General features: G+C 42.0%; 1 protein-coding gene and 1 long non-coding RNA gene across 51 annotated transcripts in view; one reads left to right on the top strand and one right to left on the bottom strand.

Moving 5' to 3' along the window:
• Positions 1–200: 200 nt before the first annotated feature.
• LOC110257355 (uncharacterized) lies at positions 201–5,474 on the bottom strand. Of its 3 annotated transcripts, none has more exons than XR_002339844.2 (3): positions 5,369–5,474; positions 798–923; positions 201–657 (listed from the first exon to the last, which is right to left on the bottom strand). It is a non-coding gene; the product is annotated as an uncharacterized LOC110257355 (long non-coding RNA). The 3 variants fall into 3 exon arrangements; XR_002339845.2 differs by lacking the exon at positions 5,369–5,474 and adding an exon at positions 2,105–4,648; XR_002339843.2 differs by lacking the exon at positions 5,369–5,474 and adding an exon at positions 1,343–1,457.
• Positions 4,680–17,865, top strand: part of RBL1 (RB transcriptional corepressor like 1) — a 77,904-nt gene continuing 64,718 nt past the window's right edge. For 21 of the 48 annotated variants that reach the window (XR_014832259.1, XM_085003813.1, XM_085003809.1 and 18 more), the window contains exons 1-2: positions 4,680–4,904; positions 8,675–8,808. Coding sequence is in view for 19 of the 48 variants with exons in the window: in XM_021077349.2 (XP_020933008.1) it covers positions 4,749–4,904; positions 8,675–8,808 (290 nt within the window). In the remaining 29 variants the exon portion in view is untranslated. Of the gene's footprint in view, positions 4,919–8,674; positions 8,809–17,865 lie in introns of all 48 variants that reach the window. The other 27 variants (XM_085003815.1, XM_085003811.1, XM_085003807.1 and 24 more) reach the window with 2 other exon arrangements.

Here is a 17,865-nt window from a genome sequence, read left to right as displayed (position 1 = left end):
CTAGGAAATACAAGATGGATTGGAAGAGAAAATACAAAAATGTTAAAAGACAACAAGAAATCTGGTAAAAGAGGAATCCACAAGATGACGGCACCCGCCAGTGTGTGTTGATGAGTGTGGCAGTACTGTTTATTGAAAACCAATGACATGCTTTAGTTATGGTCAAAAAGAGAGGGAAAAAAACAAAAACGGAAGAGCACTACTTTAATCTGCTTTATTTCCTAAGGGAAAGTAGGGACATGAGTATTTTCCTTTTATCTTGGCTTCATTTCCAAGGCCTGTATTTCCTAATAATTCAATTCAGGACAGTCTGAGAATGATAACGTGGCCAAAGGAGAAGTCATAGAAGTGTGTGATTAATTCGTCTTACAGATAAGATGAATCAAAAAATGAAAATGGAAGGCTTTAGTAGACAGGATATATGACTTACTGAAAACCCAAAGTTAGAGTCCTGGTTCATTCTTGAAGAGAAAAAACAAACAAAAAATCTACGTTTCTCAATTTTTGTTTGTTTGGTGGATGATTTTGAGAAGTGTTTCTTCTGCTCTTGGATCATTTTCAAGCCAGCAATGCCCCCTCAATTCAAGTCTGGATTATCCAAAAGTCACAGCAGAGGAAGAATCAGTATCTTGCACATAGCAGGCATTCAGTAAACATCTGTGGAATGAAGAAGTGAAGGATTTTCAAGACTTACTAGGCATAGACAGGAAAAGAATAAGGAGAATCAAATCCCGTTGCAAAGAAAAGGGCTACCCAAGCACATATATCTGCAATGCACTAAAAGCCAAACCACTTACTAAAGAGGTGGAAAATGGGGCAATCCGCAGTGAGTGTCTGGTTGTGTTTTGCTTATAATTCCTGAGAGCTGTTTCCTTTTATCTTGGTTTCTTTTCAAGGGCAGAATGACCCTCTGCAGTTCAGATCTAGATAAAGAGATTGATTTGTTATGGCAAAGGCAAACACTTGAGGGTTCTCAGCTCTTGCAGTCTTGGCCAGGACCAACTAGAATGCCAGGATCTCATGGGGAGGACTGACTTCTACTCCATTTTTCCCCCAAAGTGACCAACAATGATATGTGCTTTTTGACAGAGCCAGTGATCTAAATAGTTGTTCCAAATCTTTACTACCCTCAACTCCCTAGTGCATGTGGCTCTATTTTCCACTCACCAGACTGTCTAGCCGTTCTGCTTAATCTACATGTAAGGTGACAATCTTCCAGACAAGAGGAGGACCAGGCTCTGGATTCCTGGCTTGGCCACCTTTTCCAGGATCTGGCTATATCGATTACCTTCTTTTATCTTTCCAGTCTCTGCCTGCTGCCTGTTCCTGATTTTTCACATACCTGCATTTCCCAGTTCTAGAACATGCCTTTCCATTTGGCTCTCCTCCACCAAATTACTTAAGAGAAGTTTTTACTTCCTGCTTCAACTTTCTGACCTTCCTCTCATTAGTGCTTCAACCGCAGGAATCTGGCTTCCACTCCTACAGTGCTAAAGATAACTCCTTCTGGCAAAGGTCACTAAAAACCTCAAAGGTCATATGAAAGATAATATGTGAGGTCTTCTTTGAATTCCTCATCCTATTTGAATTCTCTGCAGTGTTGGACTCTATGGAGTTCTTCTTTTCTGGCCTCTGAAATATTGCTCCTTCTTTTTATACCTCTCTGGACAGTTTTGTTTTTCACTCACTCCTAAAATTCTGCCCATCCCTGAAATGTTGGTGTCCCAAGGGGTTCTACCCTTGAGTCTCTTCTCATGTAAACACATTCCCTGAGTGATATGAACCTACTCCCTTAGCTTCAGGTACTGCCTGAAAATTCCAACATCTTTATGTCCAAGCTGTCCCCACTCTGGAGCTCACTCCTAAATACTCACAGGTTAATTAGAAAACAAATGAACCAGTACAGGAGGACCTTCATCCATCTCACTTCCACAAATCCTGACATGTCTTTCCTGACAGGAAAGGAAGTTAGGAGGAGGGATGAAAAGCCCTGTCACAGACCTCTCGGCCCTGGAGACAAACCTCCCCTAAACTGCCTGCAACAAATCCTCTGTGTAAAAGCTCAAAGGAGGTGAGTCTACGCACACACTATGTGCCAACATACCTTTCGGAAAATAAGATAGTCCTGAGGTCAGCTTCAGCGCTAGCTTCTAGAAGAAAGCAGAAGTGGCAATACCACAGGGGTGGTTCCATTTGAGTTTTTTGGGGGAATTTGAGTTTTTACTCATGTGAGACCCACCTTGCCGCTGGTTCCCAAGTTCTACCCCCTTTATGTGTAGGGAATGTAGGTCTTCCAGGTCCCAAGAGCCACCTCTTAAACTTCCTTCAAGCATTTCATACACACAACTCCAGGACTGGTCTCATCCCTCTGCTCGTATGCCCATTCTAGTTGACAGTATCATACTTCAACCTCTGGGCCCAGATGGAAACCTATGTTATTAGAGATTTCTCCTCTTCAGCAGTGGTCCCTTCAGTTCTAGGACAAAGTCGTATCTGTCCAGGCTGTCTCCTTTCTACACTAACCTGGCTCCCAACCCCAGATCTCTAGTCTCTACCCCATCCAATGCACATGTGACAATGCAGCCCGAGGAACCTGTCCAAAACACATACTGATCATTCACCTCCATTCATTAACCCCCACTGATTACGTCCAGGCTCATGCGGTCCTAGGCAACCTATCTTGACCTGTCTTCCATTTTCATCTCTGGTGACTCCTTCCCTTGTCTAAGCAACAATGGGCTCTTTGTAATTTTTCAGACACACCATGCTAAGTACTGAGCGCCAACTACAGGAGTCAGTCACTAATCTAAACTCTGAAATACAGTGAACATGAAAGTGATGCCGGAAAGATGTTACCAGAATCTGGGTTCTTGTTCACGCAGTCAAAGAATGAACTCCGGGAACACACAGGCAGCAAGCAAGCAGTCTTTATTACAGGAAAGCAAATAGCTCCCAGGCTGCTGGGAAGGGGCAGAAGAGCCACCCACTCTGTATTGTCCTATAAGAGTTTTTATCCCTTAAAGATGGCGGGGGGGGGGGGGTACCAACATGGGGTCCAGAAAGATGGGGTTTTCTCCCATTGGCCTTGCCAAGTTTCCTATATCAGTCCTTGTCCAATAGGAGTTTTAGGGGTGGAACTATCCCATGTGTTTTATGATTTCTTTGTCCTCTTTCCTTGGACTAAGTTACCATTCCTCTCATTCCTTTTCTATCAGTTGAGGAGTGGGTTAGAGATTAAGGTCCCTATGGGGAGAGGCACATTTCCTATAGTAAACAAGGCCTGTGGGGAATTACTCTCTGGAGCCCTTAAACCACAAATGTTAATCAACAGCCATATCAAAGAATGCATCAAAGCCCATGCTCCTACACTGACTACATGAGTTAGTACTCTGCCTCAAAAGGAAGGCCCTACTCTCATGAAACTCACATTTTAGTAGGAAGAACCAGGGAATAAAGATAATTTCAGATAATGATAAGGTGCTATGAAGACAAATATGGTGGAGGAAAAGATGAGAGTCAGCTATTTGAAATAAAGTGCTCAGGGATGCCCTGACAGGGTGCCTTTTAGTTGAACTTGAATGAGGATGAGGCAGACAAGAAAAGACCTGGCATAGAGGGGCTGTTTGACCACCATGTGAGAAAGTCTTTGTGGAAAGAACTAATTTGGCAGCTTGGCATTTCCAAGGTTCCAAAACAAAGCAGTGAGGCTGGATCTTATTATATATCTGGAGAAGGGGACGCTCCCCTAGATGAGGTGGGGCCAGATTACATAGGGCCTTACTGGCCATGGAAAGAATTTTGGACATTACTTTAAGGGCAAAGGGTTTACTGAAGGATCCTAAATGATTGACTATGCTCTTATTTACCTTTTTAAAAGATCACTCTGGCTCTTCATGGGAAAGGGGTCTTGCTGGAGCAGAAGGGTCAGCTTTAAGACCAGTTCCATGCCTTCAGGTTTATGTTCTGGTCACTCCTAAGTCTGGAAGGACGATTTTTACTAGGTTCCAGGGACCCAGCTCCCAGGGAGCAGGGAGCTGAGAAAGTGCCCCCTTACTGCAGCTCTTTTAGCCCAGGTCAAGCCTCATTTGGAGTTCAAGAAGCGATGGATAGGGGTCCCCTAATACCCCTGCCTCACCAACCCTTCAGTCGCTCAAAAAACCATTCACTAGGTGCTAAAGACACTGAGGAGGGTCCGACAGGCCTTTCCTAGCCCTCTCTGTAGACGGACATTTTTCGATTTCCTCCAACTCCTAACTCAAGGGACAACTCTGGATTAGTCTGTGTTTGGCGCCCCGCGGCAGTGACAAACCCAGGCCCACGGGTTGGTGGGGCAGAGGAGACCTCTCTAAAATTAACAAGGCCACCCCGCAACACGGAGCCCAATCCCGCCGCCCGCTCCAAGGCAGGATATGGACTACCACTCCCAGCAGACTCTGCGCGCGGACTGCCGATCCCTCCGCACCCAATTTGTCCCGCCGGCTGTGTCTACCGCTACCTGCCAAGGGCCAAGTCCAGGTTTTTTAGACTCTAAATTCCTTCTTCTTAGCATGTTTCTGGAAGGGGCAGCGTGGAGCCCTGGAGGAAAGACGGACTTTTTTTCAGGAGAAACGCGGATGCAGACCATCAAAAAGACGTAGTGCTACAACCCGCGATTTTCGCGCGCTTTGGCGCGGGAGGTTGTGGGTAGCGCGCCCAGGAAGGAGAAAGGAGCCGGGGCTGTGACCACGCCGCCCGCCGGGCCTGAGGGGATGGACGAGGAAGATCCCTGCGCCGAGGGGGCGGCGGTGGTCGCCGCGGCCGGAGAAGCACTGCAGGCTCTGTGCCAGGAGCTGAACCTGGACGAGGGGAGCGCGGCCGAAGCCCTGGACGACTTCACCGCCATCCGGGGCACCTACAGTCTAGAGGTGAGCGGCGGCAGGTGAGGCGGACGACCGAGCTCGCCAGGCCCCACCCCTGCTCCGCCCCACCCCACCCAGTAGGGCGGTGGGAGTTTCCCCACCGGGAAGGGTCTCTGCCCATCCCGGCGCCGAAGAGTTCGAGACTGGAAGGGCGGGTGTAGATCAATCTCGCCACTTATTTTGAGGCGGGAAATCGAAGTCCGGAAAAGGAGCAGCTGGTTCAGGGTCACGCCACTCAGGGGCTCCCTAGACCCCAGACCTGCGCCGCAAACTCATGGGACTGCTCTTAAGTTTGTATAAAAAAAAAAAAAGTTCTGTAATGGTGAAAGGTTAAACGAATTGTGTGCTGAGATGCCACTGCGCAGCGCTTTGTCATTTTACTTAGTTCTCGCCACAACCCTTTGAACATGTTCCGTGATCCCCATTATACAGCTGAGGAAGCTGAGCCCTCAAGTGGTTAAGCTACTTACCCAGGGTCACACGGGTAGTGGTGGAGCCGGAACCACAACCTCTTCACCTTCCGCCTCAAGGTGTTGGTTGCTCGCCTTGCGGTAGACTATGCAGCAGTTTGATCACATTATTATCGAGTGTGCACACAGTGCTTATCTCTCCGCCCCAGGTTTCTCCTCTCAGATGGGGATAATTAGATTATCCCAATGCGAAGTACAGTGTCTGTCTCTGAACAAAATAAATGTAGGCTATCATTCGAATTTTCCCCCAATCACTCTTGCATTTAGTTCTCATGAGAGCTCTGTGAACATGGCAGGGCAATGAGTTTTAAACCTGCTTTTCAGGTAATAACATCAAGGCCCAGAGGACTGTCTTACCCAGAATCATTCTCACTAATTATGATAGGCACCCAGTCGAGTGGTAAGCCTACGTAGAGATAGAATTGTGATGGAACTGTTCACAATTACTCCAGAGGCCTTATGATCAAACGTTTCCTTGATTCGGGAGGGCTGGACTCACACAGAGTGCCATACTGACTCATTGCCCAGGGCAGTAATTAATTGCTGGGTTCAAAGGCATAGAGTTGGAAATTTGGAGTTAAGCATATGTGTGTCTATATATAAAGGAGAAGAAGAGAGACTCTTGTATGTCTCCAGGATAGGACTGGATAGATTGGATAAAGGACAGTGATCTGCATCTCTGGGTGGCACGACTGGAATAAGAAAATAGAAGATACGGGAGATTGGCCTCTTGATTGAAAACAAACTTTTTACAAGTCTGAGAAAGTCATTTTTTTTTTCCCCCACCATCCTATCTTTACTCCACTGATTTCCCCCAGCCCTGAATGATTGTCAGCAACTGGAAAACTCCTAATTGTACCTCAAAATTCCATCCGAGTGTACCCACTTCCTTGCCCTCAGAATGAGTTCTCATACCCCTGAGAAAGCTATTTCTGACATCTCAAGTCCTCATTTGGTCTCTCATTGAATAAGCATTACCGAATGCAGTCTCAGCAATGATCAAGGCATTAAACTAGGCACCTCTTTCAGATTCTTGAATATGCCAAGCTTGTTCCTACTTGTGTTCTTCCTCCATGCTGTTCCCTCTGCCTAGAAACTTTTCCTTCACTCCCCACTCCAGGGAAAATTGAAGAGCTAACTCTCAGGCAGAGTTGATCAGGGTATCTTAAATGTTTGACTTAGAAAGCACAGATGTGTAAATTAAGATTTTTGTATTTATTCTGTCTAGTTTTTTATTTTCTTTTTTGTTTTGTTTTTGGTGTGGAAGGCATTTCCATGTATCTCTTGCTTCCTTGGAACCTCTCTCTCCCTGGCCCCTATCCCCTCTAGTCTACCTGACATGCTCCTGCTTATATTTTCCCCCTACCCACCCCACTTCCTCAGTACATTTTGGTGGTTTACCACCACTCACCACTTGTCTCTTTCTGTGAACCTTTCCCTGACCCCCAGTCAAAACCAGTTACTCACTACACTGTATTCTGCCGTAATATTTTGTCTTCAATTCTAATAACGTATCTTACCAGTTGCAGATAATAGTATCTGTTCCTCTTGACCTGGAGTTCCATGACATCAGAAACCATCCTTGTATTTTTAAGGCTGTGCATCGAGGAACTAGATTAAATACCATAGGTGCTTTTTTTTTGGTAAAAAAAATCAAAGGAGTAATTTTGGTTCTTAAATTTTTAGTGTTTCCATCTAGTAGACTATATCCTAAAGCTCTGTAGTATTTGGATGTTGTACCCAAACAATTAGTTAATTAAGCCTTCTAAAAATCAAGCTTACCTGCCTCACTTAATGCCTTGATCAAAAGGACTTTTCACTATTTCAGGGTGGGAACACTGGGTCTTAGTGGCTACCCATGTTTTTTTTTTTAGGGCCGCACTCGCAGCATATGGAGGTTCCCAGGCTAGGGGTCTAATCGGAGCTGTAGCTGCTAGCCTATGCCAGAGCCCCAGCAACACGGGATCCGAGCCTCGTCTGCAACCTACACCACAGCTCACAGCAACACCGGATCCTTAACCCACTGAGCAAGGGCAGGGATCGAACCCGCAACCTCATGGTTCTTAGTCGGATTCGTTAACCACTGAGCCACGACGGGAACTCCAGGAAATCTTTTTAGTAGTCATTTTATTCTTTTAGCGTCTGGTCTCTTTTTTTTTGGCCGTAGCATGTAGCAGCTCGATGTGGGATCTTAGTTCCCAGACCAGGAGTTGAACCTGGGCCACAGCAGTGAAAGCAGTAACCATCAGGGAACTCCCTAGAGTCTGATCTTAAAGAATCTGCATAACAGTATTATGTTGTGCTATGAGATTTATGTCTAGTTCTTAATCCTTATTTCATGTAAAGCTTAACAATGAGGTCATAAAGTCTAGCTTGGATATCTCAACTCTAAAGCAGAGAATTAGGAGTTTTCTTGTGACCAGTGAATTGAGGATCCAGTGTTGTCACTGCAGCAGGCTTGGGTTGTTGCTGTGGCATGGTTCACTCCCTGGCCTAGGAATTTCCACATGCCTCGGGCACAACCAAAAAATAAATAAATAAAAATAAAGCAGAGAATTAGATGTTAAATTCCCAAATGTCATCTTTTTTTTGTAACATTGTAAATTGAAATATCTGCTAAGATAGCCATACTATTTCTTTTCTTTCTTTTTTTTGTCTTTTTAGGGCTGCACCCACAGCATATGGAAGTTCCCAGGCTAGGGATCGAATCGGAGCTGCAGCCACAGCAGCACCCCATCCAAGCTGAATCTTGGAACTACATCACAGCTTGCAGCAAAGCCAGATCCTTAACTCACTGAGTGAGGCCATGGATCTAACCCACATCCTCATGGTTACTAGTTGGGTTTGTTTCCCCTGAGCCACATGTTCTTTTATGTGTATTTAATTTCTTTATGTGTAATTCCCTTACGAACTTTCTGCTCTTCCTTTTTCTGCCAAACGGATTAAAATGGTAGAAAGGAACTTCAGCATCATCAAGGCCATGACTGGTGTTATAAAATCGAGAAAGCTAATGCTGAGAAATTTTAAGAGAACTCTTTCAATAATGTCAGATTTGGGATATAGGTGAGAGATCTTTCTTTCGATTAGTAATGAGTTTAGTGTGTTATGTAGAACATAGTGTAAGGAGTTTTATACCCATTACTGCAGTTAACTAAACATTTTGATCTTGGGCGAATATCTTCAGTTCTCTGGCCTGTTAATACAGGATGAAAATTAGACCAAATAATTCTAAGATCTCTCTTGGTTCTAGAAGTCAGGCATTTTAACATAATATATGCATTTTACTGTTTGTCTTTTGCCTGTCAGGGAGAAGTTATACACTGGTTGGCATGTTCATTATATGTTGCATGCCGCAAAAGCATTATTCCCACGGTTGGAAAGGGTATCATGGAAGGAAATTGTGTTTCACTTACCAGAATACTACGTTCAGCTAAATTAAGGTAAAGCACTTTGACTTTTTAAATACTGCTTTATAAGTCCTAGATTTAATTTCTCTTTATTTTAAATTATTTAACTTCATTCCATTCTAAGCTTATCATATGGATATCTTTTCCCAGTTCTCATATTCTTCCTCGGCCTTTCTTCCTCATCCTCAAATTTATTTATTTATTTTGCTTTTTAGGGCCAGACCCGTGGCTAATGAAGGTTCCCAGGCTAGGGGTCAAATTGGAGTTACAGATGCCAGCCTATGCCACAGGAGGATTCGTTTCTGCTGCACCACAATGAAAACTCCTCTTCCTCAAATTCTAACTTCAGAGACCTCTCTTCTAAATCTTTTTTGGAGTTCCCGTCGTGGCTCAGTGGTTAACGAATCCGACTAGGAACCCTGAGGTTGTGGGTTGGATCCCTGGCCTTGCTCAGTGGGTTAAGGATCTGGTGTTGCTGTGAGCTGTGGTGTAGGTCGCAGACGCAGCTTGGATCTGGCATTTCTGTGGCTGGGTGTAGGCCAGCGGCTACAGCTCCAATTAGACCCCTAGCCTGGGAACCTCCATATGCCTCAGGAGTGGCCCCAGAAAAGACAAAAAAAATCTTTTTTATCTGTAATTCTTTCATTAATACTTTAAATTTGAGAATAATTTAAGCTTCCAGAAAAGTTGCAAAAATAAAACTACAAAGAATATCCATATATATATGCTTGACCGGGATTCACCTTTTATTGACATTTTACCTTACTTGCTAAATCATTTGATCTTTTTCTCTTAAATAGTATTTTTCCTCAACTATTTCAATTTAAGTAGTGTCTACTATAGCCTTTTATCCATAAATATTTCAGCGTGTGTTTCCTTAAATAACTATAGTACAGTTATCAACTTCAACAAAGTTAACATTGATGTAATAATATATAATCCACCATCTCTATTCCAGTTTTTTTAGTTGATCCAGTATCTTTTTTTTTTTTTGCTGCATCTGCAGTATATGGAAGTTTCTGGGCCAGGCATCAAATTTGAGCCACAGCAGTGACAAAGACAAATCCTTAACTACTGGGCTACCAGGGAATTCCTCCAATAATATTCTTTTTTTTTTTTTTTTTTTTTTTTTGTCTTTTTGCCTTTTCTAGGGCTGCTCCTGCGGCATATGAAGGTTCGCAGGCTAGGGGTCTAATCAGAGCTGTAGCCGTCGGCCTACACCACAGCCACAACAACGTGGGATCTGAGCCACGTCTGCAACCTACACCACAGCTCACGGCAACACTGGATCTTTAACCCACTGAGCAAGGCCAGGGACCGAACCCGCAACCTCATGGTTCTTAGTCGGATTTGTTAACCACTGAGCAATGACGGGAACTCCCAGTAATATTCTTTTTCTTCCCCTTTGTTTGCTGTACCCGTGGTTTCCTGGGCCAGGAATCGAGTCCAAGCCACATCTGTGACCTGTGCCACAACTGCAGCCTGCCAGGGATCAAACTGGCAACACCACAGAGATAAACCAGATCATTAACCCACCTCCCTACAGCGAGAACTCCCAGTAACTTTTTTTTTTTTTTTTTTTTTGCGTTTTAGGGCCTCACTCATGGCATATGGAAGTTCCCAGACTAGGGGTAGAATCAGAGCTGCAGCTGCCAGCCTATGCCACAACCACAGCAACTTAGGATCTGAGCTGCAGCTGCGACCTCCATTACAGCTCATGGCAATACCAGATCCTTAAGCCACTGAGTGATACCAGGGATCAAACCCTTGTCTTCATGGATACTAGTCAGGTTTGTTTCCACTGTGACACAACGGGAGCTCCTAGTAACATTCTTTATAGGATTTTTTTTTTTTTTTGCCTTTTGCCTTTTCTTGAGCCACTCCTGCGGCATATGGAGGTTCCCAGGCTATGTGTCTAATCAGAGCTGTAGCCGCCGGCCTATGCCAGAACCACAGCAATTCGAGATCCAAGCCAAATCTGCGACCCACACCACAGCTCACAGCAACGCCAGATCCTTAACCCACTGAGCAAGGCCAGGGATCGAACTGCGACCTCATGGTTCCTAGTCGGATTTGTTAACCACTGCACCATGACGGGAACTCCAGGATTTTTTTTTTTTTCCTTAAAAATTAAAAAAAAAAAAAAAATTCCATTCTAGTATCAGGTAATGCATTCACTTACTGTGTCTCTTCAGTCTTCTTTAATGAGGAACATTTCCACAGCCTTTATCTTTTATGACGTTGATATTTTTGAGGAGTATAGTTCACAACCACCCTGCCCCCGCTTTTTAATAGATTGTTCCTCGCTTTGGATTTATTTCATGTTTCTTTATGCTTAGATGCAAGTTTTACATTCCCAGATGGAAAACTGCATAAGTGCTTTTGTGTCCTTAGTATTCATATCTTAGAGGTACATGATATCCTTCTACCTCTCATTGTTAATGAGATGTTCTACCTCTGATGTTAATTTTGATCATCTGCTGAAGATGTTATCCTGTTTCTCTAGTGTATGGTTAATATTTATCCCTTGCAAATAGTAAGCAATTGGTGGGTCTTAGCTATAGCTTTTACTTGCTCTAGTATTCTTATGGAACTATTTGAATACAAAACAGAAATGGAGAGATCTAAATTTGGAAAGTCACTAATGTTCAGCTTCCCAGAACAATTTTGGTTTCTACAAATTGAAAAATAATTAAGTGTAAACAATTTTCCAAACTTTAGGAGTTTCTGTGGAATTCCTGCTGTGGTGCAACAGGATTGCTGCAGCTATGGTGTAGGTCACAGACGTGGCTCATATTCAGTCCCTGTCCTTGGAACTTCCATATGCTGTGGGTACAGCTGGCGGGGGGGGTGGGGAGGAGGGGGAAGCACAATACTTTAGTCGTTCCCTTGTGGCACAGTGGATAAAAATAAGTATCCGGCATTGTCACTGTAGCAGTTCAGGTCACTGCTGTGGCATGGGTTTGATCCCTAGCCCAGGAACTTCCACATGCCAAAACAAAAGAAAATTTTAATAAATACACTCTTTGTCATTCATGATAAATTGAAATGAAACTATAACTAAGATGTGTGGAGTTGAGGTAATTTTTTTTTTTTTTTTGTCTTTTTTTTTGCTATTTCTTTGGGCCGCTCCCGAGCATATGGAGGTTCCCAGGCTAGGGGTCTAATTGGAGCTGTAGCCACTGGCCTACGCCAGAGCCACAGCAACGCGGGATCCGAGCCGAGTCTGCAACCTACACCACAGCTCATGGCAACACCGGATCGTTAACCCACTGAGCAAGGGTGGGGACCGAACCTGCAACCTCATGGTTCCTAGTCGGATTCATTAACCACTGCGCCACGATAGGAACTCCGAGGTTATTTTTTTAATTGAGCCAAACCTTTTTATATTGATATTCCTCATTACTGACCATATTAAATTTTTAAGTCTTTGTAATTATATGTTGTTGGGGAAACTAAACAAAAAGGAAAAACTGAATTAAGAGCAATACAAGCTTATGACAAAAATTTCAAATAATGAAAAGAGTTTACTTTAAAAAAAAAAAAAAAAGGGAATTCCTGACATGGTTCAGTGGAAACGAATCCGACTAGGAACCGTGAAGTTTTGGGTTCAATCCCTGGCCTCACTCAGTGGGTTAAGGATCTGACATTGTTGTGAACTGTGGTGTAGGTTGAAGACACGGCTTAGACCTGGCGTTGCTATGGCTGCAGCTGTAGCTCCGTCTAGACCCCTACCCTGGAAACCTCCATGTGCAGCAGGTGCAACCCTAAAAAAAAAAAAAAAAAAGAGTTCTTGAGGTAGATGGTGGTAATGGTTAATGCCACTGAACAGTAAACTTAAAAATGGTTTAAATGGTAATTTTTATGTTGTGTATATACTTTTACCACAATAAAAAAAGTTTTTAAAATTTTCAAATAATACCGAAGGGTTGAAAGTAGAAAGATAATCACCTCCTTTTTTCACTTCCCAAAGTTTATTGCCATTAGCATTTTTTTTTTTTTGCTGTTTAGGGCCTCACATGTGGCATATGGAAGTTGCCAGGCTAGGGATCGAATCGGAGCTGCATCTGCTACCTACACCGAAGCTCATGGCAACATCAGATCCTTAACCCAATGAGCAGGGCTGGAATCGAACCCTTGTCCTCAAGGATACAAGTTGGGTTCGTTACCTCTGAGCCACAATGGAAGCTCCACTACAGTGGAACTCCAGCAATTTACTGTTATGAAATTGTTAAACAGAAAAAAATCTGTTTTTTACTTTTTTGATTGTTTTTTGGTAAGCTTAAGTGATATCATACTATATGTATTTTCTGCACTTGCTTTTCTTTATATTCTGGAAATCTTTCTATATCACCATGTATAGCTATACCTCACTAATTTTTTTTAACAACTATAGGATATTAGATATAAGTAAGGATTTTTATTTAGCCAGCTCCCTTATTTGATAGGCATTTAGATTATATCCAGTCCTTTGTGATTGCAAACAAGCAAACATTATTGTAAATAAGTATTTCAGATAAATTCCTAAAAGTATAGTGACTGGTCAAAATATATGTGTTTTTTAAACGTAGTTTGGTTAAAAAAAAATTAAGTGTCTGTTTTTTTTGGTTTTTTGGCTGTGCCTGCAGCATGAGGAAATTCCCAGGCCAGGGATCAAACTTGAGCCACGGCAGTGACCAGAGCCATAGCAGTGACAACACTGGAGCCCCAACTCGCTATACCACCAAGGAACCAGGTGTCAGATTCTTAACTGCTAAAAGAGCAGTTGACCAACATAAGCATGTTTATTCAGGCAAATAAAAAAGAATTGTAAGCGATATTATTTACAGTGATTTATTGTAATTTGCTTCATTTTCAAAATTTTAAATATAATTTTAAATGATTTTGTAGATCTTTATAGACATAAGAAAATACTCATCCAAAAAATGTTAATAAATCATACTACAAAATACTATATATATATAAATTTATATATACCCATGTAAAACTAGCAGATTTTTATTGAGTATTCACCTATATCATATACATAGGTAAATACACTATATATGCCAAACACTGTATTTTTTTTTGTCTTTTTTTGCCTATTCCAGGGCCGCTCCCACGGCATATGGAGGTTCCCAGGCTAGGGGTCCAATCGGAGCTGTAGCCGCTGGCCTACGCCAGAGCCACAGCAACGCGGTATCTGAGCCAGGTCTGCAACCTACACCACAGCTCACGGCAACGCCAGAATCCTTAACCCACTGAGCAAGGCCAGGGAACAGACCTGCAGCCTCATGGTTCCTAGTTGTATTCGTTAACCACTGAGCCATGACGGGAACTCCAAACACTGTATTATATATCTTTTTCATTTAATCCTCACCCTAATCCTATGAAATTAATCTCATTTTAAAGATGAGGAAACCAAGTCACCATGTGATTAAATTACTTCCCAGAGGTTTTCTACCAAAATAAGTGGCAGAGCCTCCCAAGTCCAGAGTTACATATGTACCTGTACAAAGATTTATATTAATAAGTCTCATTTTGAACTGTATCTATATTCATCTCAGTTTACAAAAAATTTAACCTAAGCAACTTCATACTTAAAAAGGAAGTTTCATGTAAAAATTTGTTCTGCTATTAATTGTGGTATTAAAAAGTAATATCTATTTTGTAATTTGAATTTTAAATCCATTTTAATAAATCCCTTTGTTTTAAGTATTGAGAAGTAATATTTGGAAATATATGTCCCATATTACCATCCCTACTTTATACTTTTTTGGGAGGGGGTATGTGTAAGTGATAAAATATACGTAAACATAAAATTTACCATTTTAACCAATCTTATTTGTACAATTCAGTGTCATTAAATACATTCACATTGAACAACAACCCTCACCGCCATCCATCTCCAGAACTTTTTCATCTTCCCAAATTTAAACTCCATACCAGTTAAACAATAACTTCCTTCTCCCTCCTCCTCATAGCCCTTGGCAGCTACCATTCTCCTTTGTGTCTTATGAATTTGACTATTCCAGGTACCTCATATATGTGGAATCATGCAATATTGTCCTTTTGTGACTTTTTTTTTCCACTTAGCATAATGTCTTCAAATAATAGCTTAGCATAATGTCTTTAAGGAAGGACACAACAAGTTAATACTTAGCATAATGTCATCAAGGAAATGGCTGATTCAGAAGCTCTGGCAGGAGTTCCCTCTCTGTTGCAGTGGGTTAAGAAACCAACTGCAGCAGCTTGGGTCACTTCGGAGATGCAGGCCCAGTGGCCCATTTCAGTGATTTAAAGGACCTGGCGTTGCCATAAATGCGGCATAGGTTGTGGCTACAGCTCAGGTTCAGTCCCTGGCCCAGGAACTTCCATATGCCACAGATGTGGTCATTAAAAAAAAAAAAAGCTCTGACAGACATGTTTTTCTGGATGACCTAGAACAACTTATGCCAGAAAGTAAGGAAGTGCTCAAAAAAATGTTGCGGACATGTCCAAGGCACATAGGAAGTAGTTTGAAAAGGCTCCCAGAAGTAACCATATTGGGATAATCTGAGCATCAAAATGAATAGGAACAATAAGGGATTATATCTGTGAATAAAATCTATACTGATGATGAATAGGGGAGAAGGGAAGTCTCTTATGTTAGAATTTTGACTAGTAAAGGTAGAAGAAATGATAGAATTGGAAAAAAGAATCACAGTTTTGCAGCCTTATTACAATAATTGCTTGAGGCAAAAATCTCCAATGGATGCTAAAACTAGTGAGGAGGAGAATATTTGCATAATTACAGAGTATCTCCCTACAAGTCACTTATTAGTTACAAAGGGAGAAATAGTAACTTTAAAGTGGAAAACCTGCAGATAACACCTAAATCAAATGCAGAGTTATTATCAATAAAGGGTAAATGATTATGATCCTCAGAAGGATCTGACATCATTTATGTGGTACTCTGTCAGTACATGGCCTAAATCTAATAATGGCCGAAGCATGTAGGAACATACTACAAAGTAGCTGACCTGTCCTCTTCCAAAATGTTGGTGTCACAAAAGACAGTGTAAAGCATGTTACAGCCTGAAGGAAACTAAAAGGAAAGAACGCATAAATGAAGTGCATGCTGCTGGGTTACATCCTTGGTTTGGAAATTTGAAATTGCTGTAGAGAACATTATTGAGAAAATTGGTGAATTTTAAATTTAAATATAGACTAATAGTATTTTATCAGTATAAAATGTTCTGATTTTGATCATTGCACTTGGTCATGTAAGACCTCTTAGAAAATAGAAACTAAATTTCTATTTATGAAAGTAGAAAAGTATTCATGAATAAAGGGATGTGATATCTACACCTTACTCTTAAATGGTTCAGAATAAAATTACGTGTATATTGTAGTTCACCAGAGAAACAAAACCGATAGAATGTATGGAGAGTCCAAAATCGGGTAGGCCAGTGGACAGGCAACCCAGAAAAGAGTTGCAATTTGAATGCAAATGCAGTCAGTCTGCTGGCAGAATTCCTTTTTACTTGGGAGGAGGTCAGTCTTTTCTGTTAAAACCTTCAACTGATTAGATGAGGCCCACCTGCACTATGGAGAATAATCTTAGAATCCACCAATCCAATTGTTAATTTCATCCCCCCAAATACCTTAACAGAAACATTGGAATAATGTTTGACTAAATATCTGGGCACTCGTGCATAACTCCTTAAGCTATACCTAATCCCCAAATAAAATCAATAAAGAGATCATACATTAGCCTAACATGAGATAAGTATCCTATGTAGACCAAAAATGTGCTATCCCTTTTCCCAAAAGAAGATTCAGAGTGATGAGTGATTCAGGGTGATGTTTACTTTTCTTGATATCCTATAACTTAAATGCTGAGAAGTAAAGTTAACAGTACCTAAGTTCTGGGATATAAAGTCAGTATGTACACATTATGTTATATAACAAGAGGATAACTAAAGAATACAAAGACATGGAGTTCCCATTGTGGCACAGCAGAAATGAATCTGACTAGTAACCATGAGGTTGTGGGTTCAATCCCTGGCCTTGCTCAGTGGGCTAAGAATCCAGCGTTGCTGTGAGCTGTGTTGTAAGTTGCAGATGCCGCTCAGATCCCACGTTGCTGTAGCCTGGCAATCTCCATATGCTGTGGGTGTGACCCTAAAAAGACAAAAAAAAAGAAAGAAAAATACGGAGACATTTAATACATACAAACATGTTTGTAACAAAATAAGGAAGAAATAGTCATGACTATAATCATTTTGGAGCTAGTCACATGGTCGTGGTTGGTATTAACCATCTCCCAGGAGTTCCCGTCATGGTGCAGTGGAAACAAATCTGACTAGGAACCATGAGGTTGCGGGTTTGATCTCTGGCCTCGCTCAGTGGGTTAAGGATGCCATGAGCTGTAGTGTAGGTCGCAGACGTGGCTCAGATCTGGCATTGCTGTGGTTCTGGCATAGGCCGGCAGCAACAGCTCCAATTAGACCCCTAGCCTGGGAACCTCCCCATATGCCTTGGGTGCAGCTCTAAAAAGACAAAAAAACAAAAACAAAAACAACTTCCCACTGCCTAGTCTTTGTTTCTCTTGCCCTCTCAGGAAGCATCTCAGCTGGTCATGGTTCTTTACTTGGTGTGGTGACCCAACCCTTCATTCCTGAAGAGTCTGGGCCAGAGTCTTGCCTGGATTAGGTTATTGTAGTTTCTATTGACTTTAGTCATAGGGCATGGTAATACAAGAGATCCCTTAAGGGATTTCTTTTTTAAAAGAATTGTTTTTAATACAGTTGATTTACAATGTTCTGTCAATTTCTGTTGTACAAGGGTTTCTGTAACCTATTCTTTATATCCATTATGGCGGAGTAGTTCAATTTCTCCTTAGTAGTCAGATCAGTGACTCTAGCCAGCACAGTAACTCTCTTCTTTACCTATTGCTTTAGAGGCACAAAGTGGTTGGATAGCAGTCTTCCATTTCAGCGAATTACTGTTGTGTCTCTTGGTGAAAGCGTTTCTCCCTTTGGAACTAAGACCTCTAGGCTAACAGAGCATAATGTCACAGGGATAGGAAGCAAAAATTTTGCTAGTGGGTCACTAGGGGTAATAGTG

The sequence above is a fragment of the Sus scrofa genome, chromosome 17 (genome assembly GCF_054392235.1).
Source record: "Sus scrofa isolate SSC_HxYL_T2T_F1_AM1 chromosome 17, Sscrofa_HxYL_maternal_Yorkshire_Landrace_v2.0, whole genome shotgun sequence".
Lineage (NCBI taxonomy): Eukaryota > Metazoa > Chordata > Mammalia > Artiodactyla > Suidae > Sus > Sus scrofa.
The sequence above is the reverse complement of the archived record's forward strand: the minus strand, read 5'-3'. Positions and strand labels throughout refer to the sequence as shown.